General features: G+C 36.4%; 1 protein-coding gene across 1 annotated transcript in view; it reads left to right on the top strand.

Annotated features, from left to right (window-relative positions):
* Positions 1 to 21,283, top strand: part of FSTL5 (follistatin like 5) — a gene marked incomplete at both ends in the record, with an annotated part of 297,136 nt that extends 275,853 nt beyond the window's left edge. The window contains one exon of the mRNA XM_082482814.1: positions 20,581 to 21,283. Coding sequence (XP_082338940.1) covers positions 20,581 to 21,283 — 703 coding nt within the window. The remainder of the gene's footprint in view (positions 1 to 20,580) is intronic.
* Between the last annotated feature and the right edge of the window lie 424 nt (positions 21,284 to 21,707).

Below are 21,707 nucleotides of genomic sequence, written 5' to 3'. Positions count from 1 at the left end.
ATACAAATGTAATCTCTGGTGCTTTTATGTGCCAAAAATCATATTTTATCTTATTTCTTACATACAAAAATTTTTTTTTTTTGTTCAGTCTCATATTTTCTTAATTTGGATCACTAGTTAAAAAAAGGGAGAGAAAGGAATTGTGGTAAAGTTCGGTATTTGTTCTTTTGAATATTCACGTATCCCCAACTATAACAGTATGTGAACTTCATTTTTAAAATGAAGAAAAAGATCTTTTGAGACTGTTTTGACATATGTAATTTATCACCTTTGTAGTCCTTATCTCTACCTCATTATTCATTTTCTACTAGTGCTCACTATTTCTTTTGGCATATATAAATTTGGCTGTGCATTCCATATGACATCTGCCCACCTTGATGTTACCACGTTATCTGGAGTGCCACATCTTCTTAATCATATCCTACCTTGTACTGACATTTAGGACCATCTTTAGGAATGTCTTTTGTTCATTGAGTCTGTGTAGCTAGCCCTTTCTTTGACTTTTATTGCTTTAAAAATGAAGTTAATTTTTTTTTCTTATTAAATTGTTAGCTTTCCTTCCCTACAAGGTACAAGAAAGAAAAACACATTTGCTTCCAACCCTGCAAATATACTTTTGCTGAGAATAGCTTCCTTTATGATATAACACAAATAGTTCCATATGTTCCTGGATTATAAAAACCTGGAAATTAATGTGCTTTCCTTTGTCTAAAAATTTCTTGGATTATTTTCTTGTGAACACTGTAATCATTGGACAACAATTTGCAATAATTAAGTGTATTGTATATACACATTGCAAGTGTTCCACAAGAGAGCCCTCGGGCAATTCGTAGACTCCCACATCACTAGTACCCTTAAAATTCAGGATTTATCCCTATCCTGTGCAAATGTACACGGAATGTGAGTCAGAAGTCCTGGGCTATGTGTGACATATTAAAAGAAATCAGCTTTTCCAGTGAGATCTAAAGAAATGACTGAAGAAGCCAGCGAAGTATCTGGTCAGCTACAGGGAGATTTTCCTGGTTGTTCTTTATACGTGGGTCATTTGAAGATATTCTTCTACATGAATTTGGGGTGACAGTCCATTTCTCTTCTCTGGATCTCTAGTGAGATACGACTTAAATGCTCTGCAAGTAAAATCTAAAAAATCTTTATAGTAATAAAATAAATTTAAAAGAAAAAATAGAAATCACAAATATTAATATAATTTTAAAGGGATTTCAGGCTTTATGCTGTTTTTGTTATCGATATGGGACTTTAGTTAAGAAATTTTGAGCTTTCTCTTGTAAGCACTTATATGATTTATCCAGTTGAGTTACAAAAGACAATTTGCATAGAGGTGCTCCCACAAATAAGCGTTTGAAAGATTGTATCACTTGTGATTTTTGTGCCCAAATGAAAACTATCACAATAAGAATGAGGATTTTGTTGATGGTACTTACAATGTCATTCACTTTGGTCCATCAGCATTGAATTAGTCGTGCTCCTTTTTGAGAGTCTAGAGCTAATCTTATTAAATATGATGTAGGATAAACTCAGAAACTATGCTTCCATTATTGTCCATTACTGAAAGCTTACTAATGCTAAAAAATTACTTATTTTAGAACATTCATTCCTGTCTCTGTTGCTTATTTTCCTATTCAAATTCAAGCTCTGAGTACAAAGCTTAATTTGAGGAGATCCCTTTATTCCAAGAACATAGCACTTGTCAAGATTCCTTCAAGCCCTTGTAGAAATTGTTTCTTACCTTCTGTCTTGCATGGCTGTCTTGAAGTTCTTGATATCCATATTTTTCCAAATAATAGTCAGTATGTGCTGAGAGAGAAAAAGAAAGAGAGAAAGAAAGGATCATTTTAGTATGTTTGGCCATCATTGACTGTGGGGTCTCAGCCATCCAACTTAATCCGCTCTACACTGGATTCCCTGGCTGAGAATGGAAATAGAGAAAACACGTTCGCTTCTATGAGGTATGTCCAAAGCAATAGCAAAATAGAATAAAGATCTTCAGTGCTTCCAGAGCAAATCTGTGAATATCAGTCTCTGAAATCTTGGAATACTTACCATAAAGATTACTTCCCTTTCTATCAGATCTCTCAGGTGATGTTCAGCAGTTGTTATCACCTCTGTGAAGCACAGCAGGCCTTTTGTGGGATTTTCCCCTCCCAGCCTTTGCTGTATCCATCCCTCTTCTATTTCAGTACATTTTTAAGAGAATCTGCTCCCATAGATCTAAAAACATTGGTTTCATAGATCTTACAATTTAATATTAAGTTTCTTTCTGAATTAATCTATGAAGACCTATTTTCCGTGTAACAATATTATCAAGTAAACTTGTGAAGCGTATATGATTTCTGATGGATTAGACTTCTGCTGGCATCCATTTTTCATCCTAAAAAGGTATTCCTAAATCCACATCCACAATTAAGAATAAAAATAGTATTGATTTTCATTGAAAGCAAGTTATATGTGTATATTAATTTTCCTCTTTCCTCCTACATAATTTATAAATTTCAGACAATTCCTGTTACTGTACAGACAATTTTTCCTTCTAATTGGAAAGGTACAGATGAGATATTTAATGTGCAAGTCTGTAAGAACTCAGAAACTTGAAGTTTTCAAAACCCAGAACTTCTTCCCAAGCAAGAGTATAACACAACAGTCAGCGCTTAGAAAGTGAGGCCTGCCGTCAAATTCCGTTCTTCATCAGAACTGACCTTTTCATTCATCTAACAGAACTGATAATGATGATCTAGTTTTACACTGAAATTGCTCATTTTCTGTAAGAGTGACCACATAAATTTTTGTTCTGGGTTTTTTAATTTTCATTTTTTTTGACCAATTTTTTCCCTGTTCCTATTTCTTAGGACTACTACGATAATATTTCCCAGGTACATTGTCACAGTCACACCTTACTGCTGCAAATGTTATTTCTGTCTTTTTAAGGAGGCATTTATAAGTATTTCATTTACAGTAATTGCAACGAATAAATAAACAAAATTGGTGAAGACAAAAATCTTTTACAGGTGTGTGTGAATATATATGTTCACACACACAAACACAAAAATAGAGAATCATCAAGATGTTCTCCAAGATGTAAATATGTCCTCAGATAGGAGGATGCTTTGGGCTCAATGCTGTTGCATACAAATACCGAGGAAGAAGAAAAAAAAGCCCGTTCTGATTCAAAACATGAATATGAAGCAAGTGTTCTTAATTTTGTAAAGAACATCAGGAACAAGATTAGGAAAACAAATTTCAAAGGTCGAAGACTCTTATAGTACCCAAAAGAAAGGCACCGTTTGTGCTGATGAGCAATAGCTACTGGGCAAAACCATATCCTCAAACCAGGACATCCACTTAGCCTTTTGTTATCATCGAACAACCATTTCTGAACTGCAGAAATTAAAGAAAGGTCTTTTCTCAGCAACCTGCCAGAAATGAACTGGTCTAGGCAACAGTAATTTTCTAAGTCCTGAGGGGAAGACTGGTATGCCCTTGCAATGCTGACAGTTTTTGAAATCGGAAACGCTTCCAAAATGAAAAATGTTGTTATCTACAGGTAAATACTTTATTTGTGCAATATACTAGTAAATGGCAATAACAAAGATGCTGCATTTTATAATTAATTAAAGAAAATTAATCGTGTGATTATTTAAATGGTAGGAATGCAAGGCCTCTGAAGTAAAATCAATCAGTGTAAACAACCTTCCTTAGAATCATCTGTGTATGGATATAAAGCGAAGAATAGTTTTAACAAAGGAAATAATGGTTGCGGTGTTGTGTCTTAAGTTCTTAGAAAATCCTTAGTTAGAGGGAAAAACGCATGGGTTTGTTGTTGTGCAGGTGGCGAACGCTCAAGGGACCAGTGAAGGCAATTGAGCTACACAGCTAAGAAAACAATTCTTAGACCAGTTTTCCTTTTTCTTTTCCTTAATTGTTAATAATTCCTTCTCCAGGGCTACTGTGGGTAACTTCATTTCATCAGAAAAAAAAATGTTTTGTATATAACACACTTCTATTTTAGAATTTTGTTTAAATGGTAATACTTTCCCCTGTTGCCAGATTAGAAGCTTTTAACAGGATCAGGGTCTACCCGGATCCTCTAACAGACTGTTTATGGGCAGTTAATGGAATTTATTTAGTGTCTCAGAAAACTTTTGGTCAGCAGATTTGATCAAACTTTGTAGTAACAGAGCTTTATCTTCCTGGGTTGATTTTTTTTTTGTGTAAATTTGAAAAAAAAAATGGTTCCTAATGTATAGAATGTTGAGTGGCTTTAAACACAAATGTTTTTCACTTAGGAAAAAGTATATAACGTTTATTATTATTTTCTTCAATTAAGTTACACAGGTTAAAAAACTTCTCTTTTGTACAACAATGCTGCTGTTTGCTTCTTGTGCAAACAATTTTGACTGTAGTTCATCTAATTCTCTTTTACTCGCTTTCTGTGTTGAGAACATAATTTTCTTTAAGTGTTTGATCTCAGATCTCTTTAAAAAATGACTTCACGAGGGTATTCTGTGGGTGTAGAGCCAGAAACAAAAGGAAAAGAGGACATCAGGTTTTACATCATCATCAAAATTATCTTCTAGTCTGTCAGTCTTTCTGAACTCAACAATAAATACAGTTTTATGTTAATATATTAATTTAAAAAAAAAGTATAATGAAATTCATCCTTATTTCTAGAAAAAAAATTCGTAGGCTTTTCTTTTTTCATCTTTTCAATCAGTGCTTTGTTATTGCCTCTTTTGTAATGAATGCAGTTGCACTACTAAGCAATATATATGGCTTGTCTAAAGGAAGAAAATAACATATGAGAAGCCAGGTTGTTAATTTACCGCTTGTTGGCAGCTCCGCAGTAGCATCTTGCTTGGCTATTCTTTGCGCGTATGAGATGCAAACTAACTTGCTCTGAAGGGTGGAAAAAATGATACCTTGCAAAAACAATTTTGAAGATGCAGTGTCAGAATTCACATGACTTTGGAACTTTGTATGGAATATCTGGTCCATTATTAATTCATACTTTACTTGACTGGAACTTCCCATCAAAATAAAATTGCATCTTCGCTAATTTTTATAGCTACAGGTCTCACTATTATCCTTTAGTCTGAATAACTGCCAGAGGTGCGGTATTATTATGGAATGAACTGAAGGTTTTCAAATGAAATAAATGAAAATAAGCTTTGTTCATACAGGGCTGCCCTAAGTCCTGCCTTGAGTTTCAGTTCTTCTTCATGATTTTTTTTTCTCTTGTGACCTTTGCTTTAGTATGTTTTGCACAATAACCTTGTATAAATCTCATAGTATTATAAAGGCAATAAATAAAGGTAAGACACGTTGGGCCTAACTGTGGTATAGTTAATTCAAGTAACAATGCCTTGGTAGGCTTGAATTTCTTCCTGAGTTATGCGCCCAGGACCCATGCGTGAAAATTTGTGTCACGTAGGTGGTGTACCATTCCCTTGCACAGCTTTCATAGTTCCTGTCTGCACAAACAGATATACTGGTAAAATTCATCTTTTAAAACCAGGAAATTTCCTAAACTTTTAAAATTGGTAGATATGGCATAATTACTAGCCACATTCCATTATATCTAGTATTTCTTGAAAAATAGTCGTTACAATTTGCAAACACGATGTTGGAATGAGTGATATTAAAAGTCATATGATGTGATTCAGTCTTGATATTTTGCAGTAGACTATGGTGTTAGTTCTAGCAGACTATGTGAAATACTTTAACAGTGACGTGAAATGTAGTTCACTAAGATATAGTGATAAACAAAGTTGCTTTTGTAAAATTCATTTATAAGATTTGCTTGCAAGTCTTAGAGCTCTGCAAAACCCTAAGAAGATTAGAATGAAAGGCAGACTCTGAAGAGCTTTTATTTGTCTTTTTGATGGCTCTCTAGCCTTGAGAAAATATTGAAGTTGATAGTTATGGTTGGAAAAATACCCTTTTTATGGAAAGCAAAGTGAATTAATGTTTTTCTGTTAAATCTAGCCTTTGAGAGCTGTGAAAACCATCTTCAGAGATCCCTGAAGATTCTGGGAGGGATATCCTCTCCCTTTTACCTGTGTTTTGCATGGAGACTTATACAACATTCTTCTCTCTGTCCAGGCACTGGGAGCAGTGCTAGCTGCTCCTCTAAGCAGTCATTTTAATTTCTGACCACAAAGGTCAGCTTTAATAGCCTCTGCAGCTATGTGATAGCTGAACTTACTATAATGGCTTGTAGAAACAGACAACCACATTTCAAGCATAACTGTAGCTCTTACATCTTCATATAGTGGTAGTCATTTTAACTTCAGTTTTCCAAATCTGCAAATTTTTTGTAAGGCTGTTTTTGGATATTATGCTTTCTTTCTGTTAGGATGCTTATGGTGAGCGTGAGGTTCAGATTTTAGGCATCTAGATTTAGGTGTGAAAATACAGTGTATATCCATCAGTGTAAGCTGTCTATCTTCTGCTATAGTTGATGGAGATGTGGTCTATACAGAGAGTGGAGTCTAGAAGGCAGCTTTTCTTACCCCCTACAGGGCTCTGGCACTGGTCATCTTAAATTCTGTAGATTCTGTTGGCTGTATGGACGAGATCTCTGCTGACAAAAAATAGCAACTTAGATGTTTAACTCACATGCAGACATGCACAGATATACTTAGAAATGTAGGTGTCTACGGGAAAGGAATACTACCTGTAGAGAGTGATTTTTGTAGCGAGGAGTTGTGGTGAGGCTGGACATTCATAATAACAATTCTTCAACCTCCTTATTGCCTACCGATGCGATCGTAGAGGAGAGAAGTAGCTGTGCTTGATTAGGACTGCAGAAATATGTGGGGGGTGTCTATTTCAAAGCAGTGAGGATGTAACTATAAACAGATTGATATTTTTATGTACTCTGGAAGAGACAGGGTTAAGCCATGCTTTTTTTTTTGTAATTTTTTTTGTTTCCTGGTTTGTGTATAAATTTTGAATAAACTGATGAAAAGACCAGATTATAAAAAATACGGTACTTAAAATTACACTGGCTGTTGTGGCAGTGTACTCATTATGCATGTGTGCTTAATCTGACGTATTTTTTAATTTTAAGGTGTATTATTTGAAATCCTTATCAGAACCACCCAAAATTGAGTTCTGCGTGGCCTGAGATCTAGCACTGCTACTCTAAATGATATATGATACTGAAATAGGAGCATTCAACTATCCCATTCATCAACTGTGTCATGAAAATGTTTATGTTTAATCCTAAGGGGAGAGAGCATGCTTACCCCTTGAGAGGACAAGGAAAGGCCATCACTTTCAAGGATCCTATCGTTTGACCTGAAAAAGCATCAGTGGGCTCCTCATAGGCAAATTTGGAAGATACAGGATTGTGCAGAGAGGAGCAGTGAAAACATTTGGAGCGTTAGGACTGAAGCCCAGAATATGTGAGGCAAAAATGATTTTTAGTCACCCACTTCTGGTATTAGAAGAAAAAAACAATCAGAGGACGGATGTCCTAGTGCATGTTTTTTCTCTATATATTTCAACTGCAGACTGAGATGATATACCTGCTGTATATACACGTACACATGTATGTCTATCTGTTACGTAACACGTGCAGTTATTATATCAAATAATACACACCTCCATTAAAACTCTGCAGACTGGGACTAAGTAAACTGCAGGTACATGAGAGTCCTGGTTCGTGCAGTCTCAGCACTGCATCAGTGTGGTTTTTTTCCCCTCTTATCCCTCCCTCTGTCCTGTAGGATTTAGGTGACAGAAGAAGGGTCTGAAGACAGGGGAATTCTTAGATGCTTAAGGATCTTTTGCTACACACCTGTACACAGTCATAACACAATGGTAGCAGAATCCTTGTCAGTTTTAATCAGCATTACATTAACTACGAAATACAACAACTCACAAGATAAGGTTTACTCTATGGCTATATTAACTGCCTTCAGAGAAGGCTGGACAATATACAACCTCCGTGTGTAATGGCTATGTATTTTGGTTTGAAAACAATGTCAACGCTTTCCAGGTTTCAAAGGGATATTAGAATGTGGCACTACTGATGTTCAGGCGATAATTACTGACCTTCTGGCATTGGGAATAACTTTCTCATTAAGCCTTTCCCCAATACTAAAAATAGGGAAAATTTTACTTGGGTACTACTGGGATGGACATGGGGAGTCATACACGAGTGTGACTTCTTGTCCTTCCATAGAACTGGGTGAGTCACTGAAGATTTCAGTCAAGTTGCTGTTTTTCAGGTTCATTTACAACTACCAGTTCATAACACATTCTACCGGTGATATTTCTATGATACATTTTTTAGTTAATTTATTGAAATCTGGCTTCTTCTTATGGAACAAACCCACAGAAAACAGAGCAAGTAGCTGTACACATTTTAAATTGTTTAATCACATTCAAAGCATTTTTGGCATATATAGAAAGAACAGTGATTTAACAGAGATATAAGAACAGTAAGATATTTAAGAGGAAAAGGGGGTATTGTTCATTCCTCAAAAGCAAAATATTCCCAATGTGCTATGCAATAGTCAAAGCTACTTAGGCTGAACAGACTTGACAAAGAACTTGACAGGAATTTTATGTAAAACCAACATCACTTTTTCAAAAATATGAGGAACTATTTTTCTGCAGTAACAGGCGGATTGGATTTGGTTTGAAAGTAGCTCACCACCTTAAAGGACAATGATTCAGTGAGTGTTTTGGACGGTGGAAGGGAGCTAGCTACATAAGACCTGTTGTGGTAACACACTCTGCACTTGCACATGTTGTCATAAGTGAAAGTCATCTGTTGTTTACCATGTGAGCATTTATATTAAAAGAAAATTTGTCTTTACACTTTATACCTGTCACAAACAATGGAATTTAAGGTGATGGAAATTTAATGAAAAATAATGTGAAAATTGGATGTAATGAAAGAGAGTAAGATTTGTAAAAACTGGTAATGTGGTTTTATAACAATAATACCCAGTAAGATTTCCAAAATTCATACGTTTTACAATATGAGTTTAGAATTCATGCTTCGTGGCATAAGTTGCTTCTCAATGATGGGTAAGTTCCTGTGAGGAAGTTATTCCAAAACCACTTGTTGAAAGATTTCTCATACTCTGAGGGATTTGATACTCTGATGAAAGAGAGAGGAGTACTTTTGGTAGAGAATTAACCCGACTTGCTATATAGATTCCTTTGTCAGCTTGGCAATGGGAGTTTTCAGGTTAACAGTTTTGCAGTAGTTAGAGAAATGGGATAGTGATAATGATGATAACTATTTTTGTAAAAAAAGTGATACAATTCATGGGTTTACTGTTCACTGTTTTTGTGTTACGTACAGGCTTACAGTTCCATGAAATTAGGACCCAAATCCCATATTTTAAATATATTTAAAATCTTTTAAAATACTTTAAAAAAAACTGATCTTGAATGTACATTGTGAGACAATAGAATAAGTAATAATTTATAGCATATTGTTAACTTAGTCATAATTATCCTATGTGGGTGGGTTTTTTCATTGAAATTAGGAAAATAAGGCACTCAACCATATAAGCTTCACCTCATTTTTTTTTTAAATGCATTTTGCAATTAGCATCTTTTAGGATATTCTTCCTGTCTCTTTTAAGTTAGTTTGGACAAGTCATTTTTATCTACCTCAGGTTGCCTTTGTTTTGGGTACTGTGAAGCTCATTAACTTTTATGGAAAGCTAATGACTCCCTGTGCTGGGTTGACGCTGGCTAAGGTGGGCGCCCACCTAGCAGGTAAGCCCCCACCTAGCAGGAGCAACAGCTACTTTAGGAGGATTTTTGTTGTTGAGCATGATGTTGTATGTCTTGGAACATCCCTTTGGTCAGTTAGGGTCAGCTGTTGCGGCTGTGTCACCTCCTAAGCTGTTGCCCACCCCCAGCCTACTCACAGGGAGGGCGGAGTGAGAAACAGAGAAGACCTTGATGCTGTGCAAATGCTGCTCAGCGATAACCGAAACATTGGTGGGTTATCAACGCTTTTGTTCACAAATCTAAAATGCAGCACCATACAGGCTGGTGTGAAAAAAATTGCCATCCCAGCCAAACCCCCAGTATACTACTCCTACAGAAAGTGCTATAGAATTGCTAAGTATTATTGTTCCTGTTTCTCTTAACTATTTGTCACGTTGTGTGGTTGAAAATCTTGAAAATCTGGGATTAAAGTCTTTATTATTCATTCATATGGAGTGAGTGTAGAAACGATCTCAGATTTCACAGTTCTAGCATATACACCAATTGGAGTGATATGCCCGCAGGCTGCAGATTCCCACTTGCATTAACTGTAAAATAAATTATTGGAAGCGTGAAGGTTTTCTCTCATGTCTTGCAGGCTTGAGTTGCACAGGATCCCAATATGCACTCTGACAAACTCCTTTATATGCTGTCTGATATTGTGCATGGTTTCACTACATAGAAGAGACATGAGGGTTGAGATTCTCATAAATATTAATCAGGGATTAATGAACAGTGGCAGTCTTCTGCATATCAATCTATATGAGAGGAAACTTTTCATTAGATACACCACCATCTATCTATAAATCATTCGGGAAAAGTGAAGGTACTCTCAAGTATCACTTGCTGGTTTCCAACCACCTAATCATAAAACCCAGGCTACCGGTACATAGGTGACAGACGCAATTTCGTTGCATGATTATGAATGGCTGTATTTTTTAAACCTTTTAGAAAACTAAATGCTTTTGAAAAGTGGTAGCTTTTTTTAAAAGATTATGGTAGCTTTGGGGAACAGAATGAAGCATAGAATAGTAGTGCAGACTTCTTTACTCTGATTTAATAGCTTTGCTTTACTTTGAATGGAAAAAAAACATAGGATAGTGAAAGCTCAGCCCATGCACTTGCTGATTTGGTTTACCGAGACCCCTAACAAAACTCTTGCTAATATCAATTTTGTGAAATGTCCCTATTACACTGGGCCTAGGACAACATTTCGTTACAGCTCTGGTAAATCGCCCTCTTTTATTACAACTGGCGTTGTTTGGATCCCCCAATCTACTAACCTGTGTAATCCAAAACTGCATTTAAGCTTAGTGACTTGCAATACTGTTTTCTGACAAATTTGATAAGTACTATTTTTTTACAATTGCTCTCACCTCCTCATCAGAAGGATGAAGGCCAACCTGGTGATGAAAGCAGAGTTAATAATCTGGCATGCTGAGAAGGTTCTTAATAGTGGACAGAAGGGAAGTACAGGCACATTCACCTGGTGGTTAGAAGGCAGCAATTAGGTTATTGGACAGTGGGCTAAAATTTATTTGCAGCTGATCAGTGCTATATGCAAGCAGGTAACTGCTCTGAAGCAGGTCTCCGTGATCTATCACTCTTCCTCCAACCTATCCATCATGATCTTTTACATTTAGATCAATAAACCTCAAAGGAATGACCATCCCAGCCTTAAAACATCTTTCTTCCCAAGTGAAATTATAGCTGGTGTAGTTTTATAGTTGTAGTATTATACAAGCAATTCACAAACTTTGTGAATTTGGAGACCAATGTGTTGTAAAGGGGGAATGTTTATTTTGAAGATGTATGTGTATATGAAAGATCAGTAATTGTAAACATTATTGGTAACTTACATGTGAAATTCACAATTAATTAAGACCAGAAACAGTGTAAGATTAATATAAAAAAAAAAAAAAAAAAAGACCCAGCTTTTTTCTATACAGTGGATGTAAAAGTGGCATCCAAACCTTAGGCCTGCGGAAAGACAGATTTCTCTGCATACTCATTTGTGTGTGTGTAGGAGCTAAGGCATTGTGTCAAATCACAATTAATTTCATGAGATTTGAAACACTTGGCTGTTTACTAAAATCTCAGCATCAGATGATTGATTAATATAACATTAAAATCTGCTATACTTATGCCATTTTGATTGTATGAACAAGGCCAAAAATATAGTGCTTCATATATTCACAGGCTAGAAGAGACCAGGAGAACATCTTCTCTGACTTTCTGTATGTACCATAGGTTTTAAACGTTTCAAATAGTCATCTAGGGATCAGAAAATGAATCTGATATTTCTAAATCTACATCTTCTTGAGTTTGGCCAAATCTTCCAAAAAAAACCAGCATAGTCTTTACCTGGAGATTCCCACCAAAGAAAATTCATCACCTCTGTGGTAGTTCGTTGCAATGGTTTATCGTCCCCATTGTTAGAAAAAGTTACCTATTTCTAATTTAAATTTGTCTTGTTTTAGTCTGCAGTCGTTAAAGACAATATTACTAAACAGTATGTTCTCTCCATTCAGGAATATATATGTTGTAAATAATTCATGTCTGGATTATATTTTTCGTAAGCTAAATATATTGGACTCTCTCAGACTATTGCTTAAATCATTGTCTCCATCCCTCAAATAATTTTCAGATTTTTTCTAGTGCCTAATTTTTTAATATTCCTATTTAGAAGAGCAGAAATAAAACAACATAAAGCATTTGTCTCCCTAATGTAGAACACAGATACGAGGCTGTTGCATTATTCTTACTCACCTCTCTCTGTATAATTCTTCCAAGGACTGTACAAGGACTTTCGGGTCTTTTTTTTTTTTTTTTTTTTTGTCTTGACTCAGACTCAGATCTCATACTGACCTGCATGTCTGCTATGATCCTTAAATCCCTTCATAGTTGCTACTTTTCAGGATATTGTTCTCTATGTGTGTCCTGCATTTCTCATTCATGTCTAAAGTTGCTTGACTTCACACTTGGCTACCTTTGAACACATTTTGCGTAAATGAGCAACTGGCTAATATAATGACTTTCCTGTAATTATTTACAACCTCAGTGTCCTCAGCAGATATTTACATCTAAATCTCCTGTGAAAATTTTGTTAAGTACGAGATTTGGTACCAAGCATAAGCAAAACTTCCCTGCAAAATGATGATTCTGCATTGACAACTACTTTTTATTGCAGAGAAATTATTTTTCCTTCAGGTATCACTTTTTGTTCCAAGAAATGTATGCTCTCTTGATAGTCAGTTACCTTCAGCAAGGTTTTCTAATAAAAAAATTAAATTAGGTTTGTCTGACAAAGTTCATTTTTCCATAAACCCATGTTGACTGCATTATGTTCACGTTTTTCTGCAGTTGATTCTCATTTTATCTATTTTATTGTTTCCTTGGGATATGCATCAAGCTGTTCAGCTTAGCTGGGATGCCTGGCTTTATCTTATGAATATTTCAACAATCTTCTTCTAGACTTTCCAAATTTTCCTGTTATTCTGAGTTTTATTAAAATGTTAAGGGCTAGTCAACTCTTTCAAAATTATCAGGAACAAATAATCTAACCTGACAGATAGATGTTCCTATAAAAAACCTGCTCATCATCTTCCTCAATTGCTAGTGGCCTGGAAAATACTTCCTCATCCTTAGGTAACAAAAATATAATTTCCAATTGTTTGAGTTTTTTTTACTATACCAGACATAGAATCCTTAGCTTTCCTTATCAGTTTTCTTCACTTCCCCTTTTCCCTTCTGTATCTTCCTTCCAGAGCTTCCGTTACTTTTTCCATCCTTATGCCTCTGCCTAGCAATTCTCATAGACTAAGAATCGGCCACGCAAACCTCACAGGCACGTGAACAAACAGACCTCTCTCTTGATTTGTTCAGCTTCTCAAAACCCCAGCCACACAGCTCTCACTAACACACCGGCAAACAAATTTATCAAACACACAGCTTGCCAAATCCTCTTACATCCAAGAAGACTGGCAGCTTTGAAGCTATTTTTTTGCTGGCTTCCTTTTCGTCTGTTACTGGGCTGTTTGGGTGTTTACGTGTTTGTCCAGCTTTACTGAATGTTAATTGGGGCGTTGAAAAGTTATAGGCAGTATGACAGGCTGAGAAAGAATTGTTTGAATAGTAGTATTGATAAAATCCTATTAGTTCTAATAAATTGCTTTTGGCAGCCATACTTTTGGTTCTGGGGAAGGGCAGGTCCTTTGTGAAAGTTTATCAGTTACTCACTTTGGATCTTCTCTCCCACCCAGGTCCAAAGTTCTGTCTAATTTTAGTATTTGCAAATATTATTTTTACAAAGTGCTTTCCTATATTCTTTTTCAAAAGGATATATTTTAGTTGTCTGTATTTGCTCCCATCTGTCTTTTTAGGACTTCGGTTGCAATTGTAGCCTGTAGCATGATCACTTAGAAATCATGTTGGGCCTTAGATAACCTGTATTTTAACCCAGACTTTGCCAGTGGATCATTATATAGCCTTAGGCAAGTCGTTCAGCCTCATTCTTCACTGCTGTAATATTTGTAAAGTGCATTGAAATCAGTAAGCAAAAACTGCTACTTAAGTTCAATGTATTATTCTGCTCACATAGCTGATTTTTTAGGGTACTCGCCTGCAAACACATTACCTTCTAGGCTAACATTACATCTGTGTCTGAAGTAGTGGCTTTGTAAACTTTGAACTAGTGTCCTGGTTTGAGGTAAAACCTGACCAATTTTGTTCAGTAACTTCACTTCTTAGCTGGGCCTCTTCTACTGAAATGAACGGTGTATTGTGCAGCCAATGTTTGCTCTTAGAGTGATAAGAGACCTATGTTTATAGCTGATGCCCAGGCATGGTATGCAGAGAGGCTCCTGCTTATACTTATTGTCATAACAGCCAAGGCCAACCAACTTTGTTATTTGCCACGTTGGAGGGTCGGAAGAGGAAAAGTGCAGTGGGGTCCCACCTGCGGGGAGGAGCGGACAGGACAGGTGACCCAAACCTGACCAACGGGGTATTCCATCCCATCTGCACCATGCTCAGTACAAAAGCTGAGGGATCAAAGGGTCACCCCTCTTTCTTCAATGTCCGACGTCTGAGGACGACTCTGTCTGTTCATCTGCCTTTGATCCCAATCCTGAATGCAGATCCGGAATCCAGTTCCCGTCCGTCACTGAGTCCAGCCTGGGACTGCCCCAGTGCCAGCCGGTGTCATGATTGTCATACTTGGAGCTTGATACGGTTTTGTACATATTTCTTTTCTTGTTTTATATTATTTTTATTTTATTATTAATATGTCATTAAAGTAGTTTAGTTCCTTCTAAACTCTTAAGTCTTTTTCCCTTCTCTGCCTCTCTCTTTGAAGAGGGATAGGGGATCTGTCGGTTGCATCTGGGGTCCCCCATGTCCCCAGTGGCTGATTTGGCTTAAACCATGACAAGTAGAAAACTTTATAAAGCAAAAAGTCTTTAGCATGTTAACATTAGAAGAAAGTAGAATTATGTTTTCCTGGGATAGAGAAATTGCTACTTAAAGAAAGGACTGGAGGGCATATCTCACAAAGCTGTGTTTTCAAATTCAGAAATGAGCAGGACACAATGGATAGCATGAATAGTTGTAATAATTTAAAGTCTACAAAGTTGAGAAGATTTAAGAACATGAAAATGAGCACTCAGTAAAAAAAAAAAGTATCAAACTGCACCTTTCATACTTTAAGATACGTTGTAAATGGGTATTCAGGTATAGTTGATTATCAGAATATAGATATGACTAGCCGCTGCAGTAGAGATTATAAAATCAAGTATCTTAATACCTTCAGAGCAAGGGACAGTAGATCTCCTAAGTGCAACAAATAGAGCATCAGGATAAGGTTGTGGCAATCTTCGAGCTGATTTCTTTAGATTTCAGGTAAACTCAATTACCAAAGCTGAAGCCACTATTTAAATTGCAAGAACAATCTGTCGAAGGTACTTTAAGCTTTTTACTTGTGGCTTTTGGACTGGGAACTAAAAGTTACGAAGAGATAAAGCCAAACAAGAAACTAGAATGCTTTGGAAAGTTGTGGCTGAAATATTTGAGCCATGATACGTTATCAGCTGGTTTATGTTTTAAAATGTGTTTGCTGATTCGCTCTAGAATAGGGGTGTGATTAATTCTGAAGATCTGGAGTCCCTTGCCGTAGAGAAACATCCTTTTTTAAATTGACCTGTGCTAGTGGGAAAGTTTACACCCACGTTCTGCTCTGGCTCCTAAACTATTTCATTCACACCAACCAGGTTAATCAACAGACATTATTTAAAGCATTTAAATGATTCCACAGTGACTAAATTCATCTTAATGGCATGCATTGGGGAATGCTTATGAAAACGTCTTAGATGGCAGAATTTAGGGGATTCATCTGGCAGAAAGTACCACCAGGTAATGAGAAGCTTGAGGACAAAACAATGGCAGCATCCTTCCCCATGGGAAAGCTAGCTGTCCAATGTGAGTCTTCCCACACGTTCGACTGATGTAACTCTTAGGGAAGGTATGTGAGACTTTATCGTGAATTTAACTTTAGAGAATATATTCACTTCTTTGGTAATCAAGGGTTTTATGCAACCAAAGTTAACATAAGCTGAGTGTACCTGTGGTTCAGAAACATTATGCTGGGAATAATATTTGAGAAGCAAAGATTAATAACTTTCATATTCTTCTTGAAATCAATGACATTTGAGTGCAAAAATATCACAGAACTTGATCGTTAATACTGCTTAATCAAGTACCTATAAGTAAGGCAGGTTTCTTTGACTCAGACTGGTTTAAATCCTTCATATTAATCATGATTTAAATCAGCAAGTAAGAATTGCTGATTTAGATAATTAGTGCTAATCTTGTTTTGCATTTGTATTTTACTTCAGAAAGAAAGGGTCATTTTCGTCAGCTGGAATAACCTTTAAGATAAATAGATTTGCAAGCGGCACAAAGATTTCTTCTTGTTGCTAGTCAGGTTGGCATGTGATATATAAAAACAATTGTTTAAAGTTTTGTCCATTTAAAAAATTTCAAAATCACATAATTCCTTATATGTATGTTTATCTATGTCTGAAAATGTCACTTGGATATAAGCCTGTGTTTTAAGTACCTACGTAAGTTAAAAACAACTTTGCGAGAGTCTCTTCTTTCTCTTTTAAATAAGATTTCCTGGTTTTCCCCATTACTTTGCATTGGTATACTGGAAGAGAATGTTTTCAAACCCCATGTCAGCTTACCAAACTCAAACAAAAAAGGTTTCTTTCTGTTTGCTATTGAAATTGAGATCAAAAGTAATTAAAGCAAAAGATGTCTGCACCATGTACTGACATTAAAATAGATGAAATAATACTGTAACAGCTGAAAATAAAGTACTTAATGTATCCAGTACCTACCATCACATTGACCTCAAATTAGATATTTTCCCTTTCCTTCATATATCTTTAACTCATTAAAGTAATGAGAATTGAGAAGGGTTCGTGAGCATCTGATTTATTTTTTAATTTATGCAAATGACATCACGAATTGATAGTAGGCTTTTCTTTTAACACAGATATTCTTAAACTTAAATTAATTTAAGTACCTTTCTTCTAGGAACAGAAATTCTAAAAATCATATTGAATAGGAGCAGGCCTAAATCCATTTTTCTTTGAAAACAATAATTTTTACCTATTTACCTCAGAAGTCAGGTAATTTTAGTGTATTCCTAATATTCACCAATTTGTGTTAATGAATTTGTCTTCCCAGAATTATATACGTTAACTCACTTTAAAACAAATTTCTCCCTGCTTGGATTAACCAGTGAAAGTTTTGTCCCCTGTGTTACGCCATTCCACAATAATCACAGATCCTCCCATGTATGCAGTATCTCCCTCTAAAAATACCTTGATCTCTCTTGCAGGTACCAACCATCTTCTTGTACAGCAATATGCCCACTTTTTCCCACATTCCTTCTCTATGTTTTCTAACCTACCACCTGTACATGCTAAATGTAAGCCATAGTATGAATTCCTGCTGAGTTCACCCCACGCTTTCCTCTGCAGGGGCATGGTTATCCTCCACTCAGCCACCAATCTGCATCACACACACACACACACACACACACACACACACACTCTCAGATGTGGCCGATGGATTTCAAAGCAGTAACACTGGAGTAGGGCAGGGATGAAGAGAGAGCAGTCTGCATGTAATTACATGAACCCAATTGTATTAAAAACAGGGCTGGATTGATTATATGCAATAAACATGACGGGTTAAGAAGTTTGGCTGAGTCTGTATTGTGTATAATATTAACTCTAACAACTTTCTGTATTTGTTTTTGTTGCTTTTATGTTTTCTGATTTTTTAGTGCTTGATTTAGCCATCTAGATATTTCAGTTGTGTTTTGCATTTGATATTCATGAAACCAAGAGTGATGACAGTGTCTGGCCCTCAGTCAGTTTTCATCCAGAAAAAAAAGTACTTTTAAGGTGCACTGGGTGTTTTGGTTATTGTTTTGCAGGAGTAAAGATTACCTAGCGGATATGTGTAAGTGGTTGTCCAGAATGTTGTGAACACTCTTGGAGAGTTCACTGATTGTTGTTTTACATTGGAGGCTGTTATGTAGAAGGCAATCAATAAGCTAATTCTGTTGTCCTTTTGAAACCACTGCTCATGCGTGTAACATGAAAGGCTGAGAGAGTTGGGGCTGTTCAGCCTGGAGAAGAGAAGGCTCTGGGGAGATCTTATTGCAGCCTTCCAGTACCTGAAGGGGGCCTACAGAAGAGCTGGGGAAGGACATTTTGCAAGGGCATGTAGTGATAGGACAAGGGGGAATGGCTTCCAACTAGAAGAGGGGAGATTTAGATTAAATATTAGGAAGAAATTTTTCACTATGAGGGTGGTAAGGCCCTGGAACAGGTTGCCCAGAGAGGTTGTTGAGGCCCCATCCCTGGAGGTGTTCAAGGCCAGGCTGGACGTGGCCTTGGGCAACCTGGTCTAGTGGGAGGTGTCCCTGCCCATGGCAGGGGAGTTGGAACTCGATGATCTTTAAGGTCCTTTCCAACTTTAACCATTCTATGATTCTATGATTCTGTGATTTAACACTGAGGTACACCATAAACATTTAAAATGTCAGAATGTTGCTTGCTATTTAACCTCTTCTATTACAGCATGATTGTGTACATAATTCACTACAAGTTTGTTTCTCATTACCAATAAATGCTCACTACATAATAATGGAATCAAGAACCAATGACTTTATGCCTGCCTGAAAAAATTAAGAAAAGGATAATATAAGATAGCCAAAACAGCTGAAAATCAAATTCTGCCTGATGATCCTAGTCTTCCTCTATGACAGAACAACAGACCTTGTGAAAAGAAATCTAGCAGGAACTGTCCAGTTACCTTGATGTAACCTCCGTAAAGGTTACTCACCCTTTTTCTAACCAAGACAATTTAATTCAGATTACATATATTTATAAGTGGCTGAATAATCAAAGACACAAATGATCTCCTAATCAGCCCAACTCGTAATCGTGGGCAGTCTGATTGACGCTGGCCCTTCTTCGAGTGGGAATTGGTCCAAATGAAATCCAGAGGTCCCTTGCAATCGAAATAATTCTGTAGGTCTGTAATCCGATGATACCGAAGGATTATGCAAGGATTTTGGAAGGCGGGGCTAAAATTAAAAATGCTCATGTATCAATTCAGTAGGAATTGCAAATATAGTTCACCCTGTCTTACATTGGAGGAACTGACTGAACAATGGCCTGAAACCTTTTTGCCTGTTACTTTGGTGGTTCACTGATTAGTAGATATATTGGGGTTGCAAAGTACAGCGTGAAAATTTTGTGCTGCTGTCAACTCAATTGTTGGAACATTCTGGCTGTCAGAGTGCTTTATATCAACAGGATGTGAAACGTATTTTTAGATTATATATCAGCACGCAGCTTCATTCTTAGGATCAAAGATTCAGAGCAAAATGTTATGTTAAGAAATGTGCCAAAGGAAAACAGCTGTTTGGGAAAAGTGCTGTGAATGCTACTTAGATTATACGCAAAACTAATATATTTTCACATGACTCCATAATATTTAGAGTGGTGGTTTTTGCATATATACAGTCAAATGATTGTGCATTCAGAACTTATACATTAACATCAGAGAATAGTCATATAGTTTACATTTAAAATGTTATAAACATTCAGCTGTAGGATTTTAGTTTAACCATATTATTCATGCTCAGTCAAAATTCCTTGATATATGGAAAAGCGTAAAGGGTCATTTAAATTGTAAGAAATATGGGGCTTGGATAGTTGGGAGGCATAAACCTAAATCCTTTTACAATATTCATTTCTACTGTATGAAAATGAGGAAGATTCAGATAATTATCTGAATAACAATGAGCGCTGGGTTAAGTTGATGTTCCCAAGAAAGTGGAAGAACTATATGAAGTGAATTAAAATATGTGGGACGTACTATGTATTGATATTTAATCTTTTTGCCTTCCTGGCTTTTGTAAATATTATAACTGAATAGATATGCTCAGAGTAACGTTTACCTTTTCCCCTATGTCAGAAGGAAAAATACACTTTTCCCATTAGTCAGATGAATGTGTTTTAGCCATTTTATTTGATGTGCTCTAAATTACAATTATAAGAACACTAGAAATTAAATGTTATAAAGTGCTTAATATCTGACACATCTGAAGCTGAGATGTATAGCAATACACTGGTGCACATAGTAACTCATCTGCTTTGCTTATAATGGCTTTCCCCATTTGTACATAATGCACACAGTAGCTCTGACTTTCTTTGATTTTTGTGCTTTTCCTTCCAGGTTTGGATTTATTCTTCATAAGGATGAGCCTGTGCTCCAGAAAATTGATCTAGAAACTATGTCGTACATCAAGACAATTAGTTTAAAGGATTATAATTGCATTCCTCAGTCACTGGCGTATACACATCTCGGAGGATATTTTTTTATCTGCTGTAAGCCTGATACCACTGGGGCTGTCCTACCACAGCTTATAGTGGACGGCGTTACTGATTCTGTGATTGGATACAATGGCGACGTAACAGGCACGCCACATATCTCTCCAGATGGACATTACCTTGTCAGCATTGATGACGCAAAAGGTCTCATGAGGATCCAGTCCATAACAATGAGAGGAGAAATACAGGATGCATTTGACATTCACACTAATTTGCACATATCTGATGTAGCTTTTCAGCCATCATTCACTGAAGCTCATCAATACAATGTCTACTGTAGCTCCAGCACACAAACTGATGTTCTCTTCGTGGAGCTCTCCTCTGGCAAGGTTAAGATGGTGAAGAGCCTGAAGGAGCCTGTCAAGGCAGGCGAATGGCCTTGGAACAGTAAGAACCGTCTTATAAAAGACAGTGGCCTTTTTGGTCAGTATCTCATGACCCCTTCCAAGGAATCTCTGTTTATCCTGGATGGACGGCTCAATAAGTTAAATTGTGAAATCACCGAAGTTGAGAGAGGCAACACAGTAATTTGGGTTGGAGAAGCATAAGGATCTGTGTTATATATTTACCGAATTAATAGTTTTACAGTACATTGCACTTAAATTACACCATTCTTCAAATTTACACAATTTTCATTTTAAATTGTTAGACCCTCTATACCTGTTATTTCTTTAACTTGAAGACAGTTTGAATCAACTTCCACATAAAAGTTACTAAAACAACAGCTATTTGATAATGGTACACCTTAGTAATTATTAGCTGAGATTGTGTTCTTTGACTGAAATTATCAAATATTGAAATGGATTATAAATATCATACATTATTTTAAAGGAAGTAGGAAAAAAACCCAAAAAGCTTCAGGGAATTTAATATGGTACTTCGCATTTGTAAATCGAAGACTTAAATATGATTCAAATTTGAGTTTGGTTTGCTTCAGACACAAAATAAGAGCTGTCGTACAACCTATGACTC

Source organism: Vanellus vanellus (assembly GCF_965231255.1).
Source record: "Vanellus vanellus genome assembly, chromosome: 4".
In the NCBI taxonomy this organism is placed as follows: Eukaryota; Metazoa; Chordata; class Aves; order Charadriiformes; family Charadriidae; genus Vanellus; species Vanellus vanellus.
This window is presented reverse-complemented; position numbering and strand designations above follow the sequence as displayed.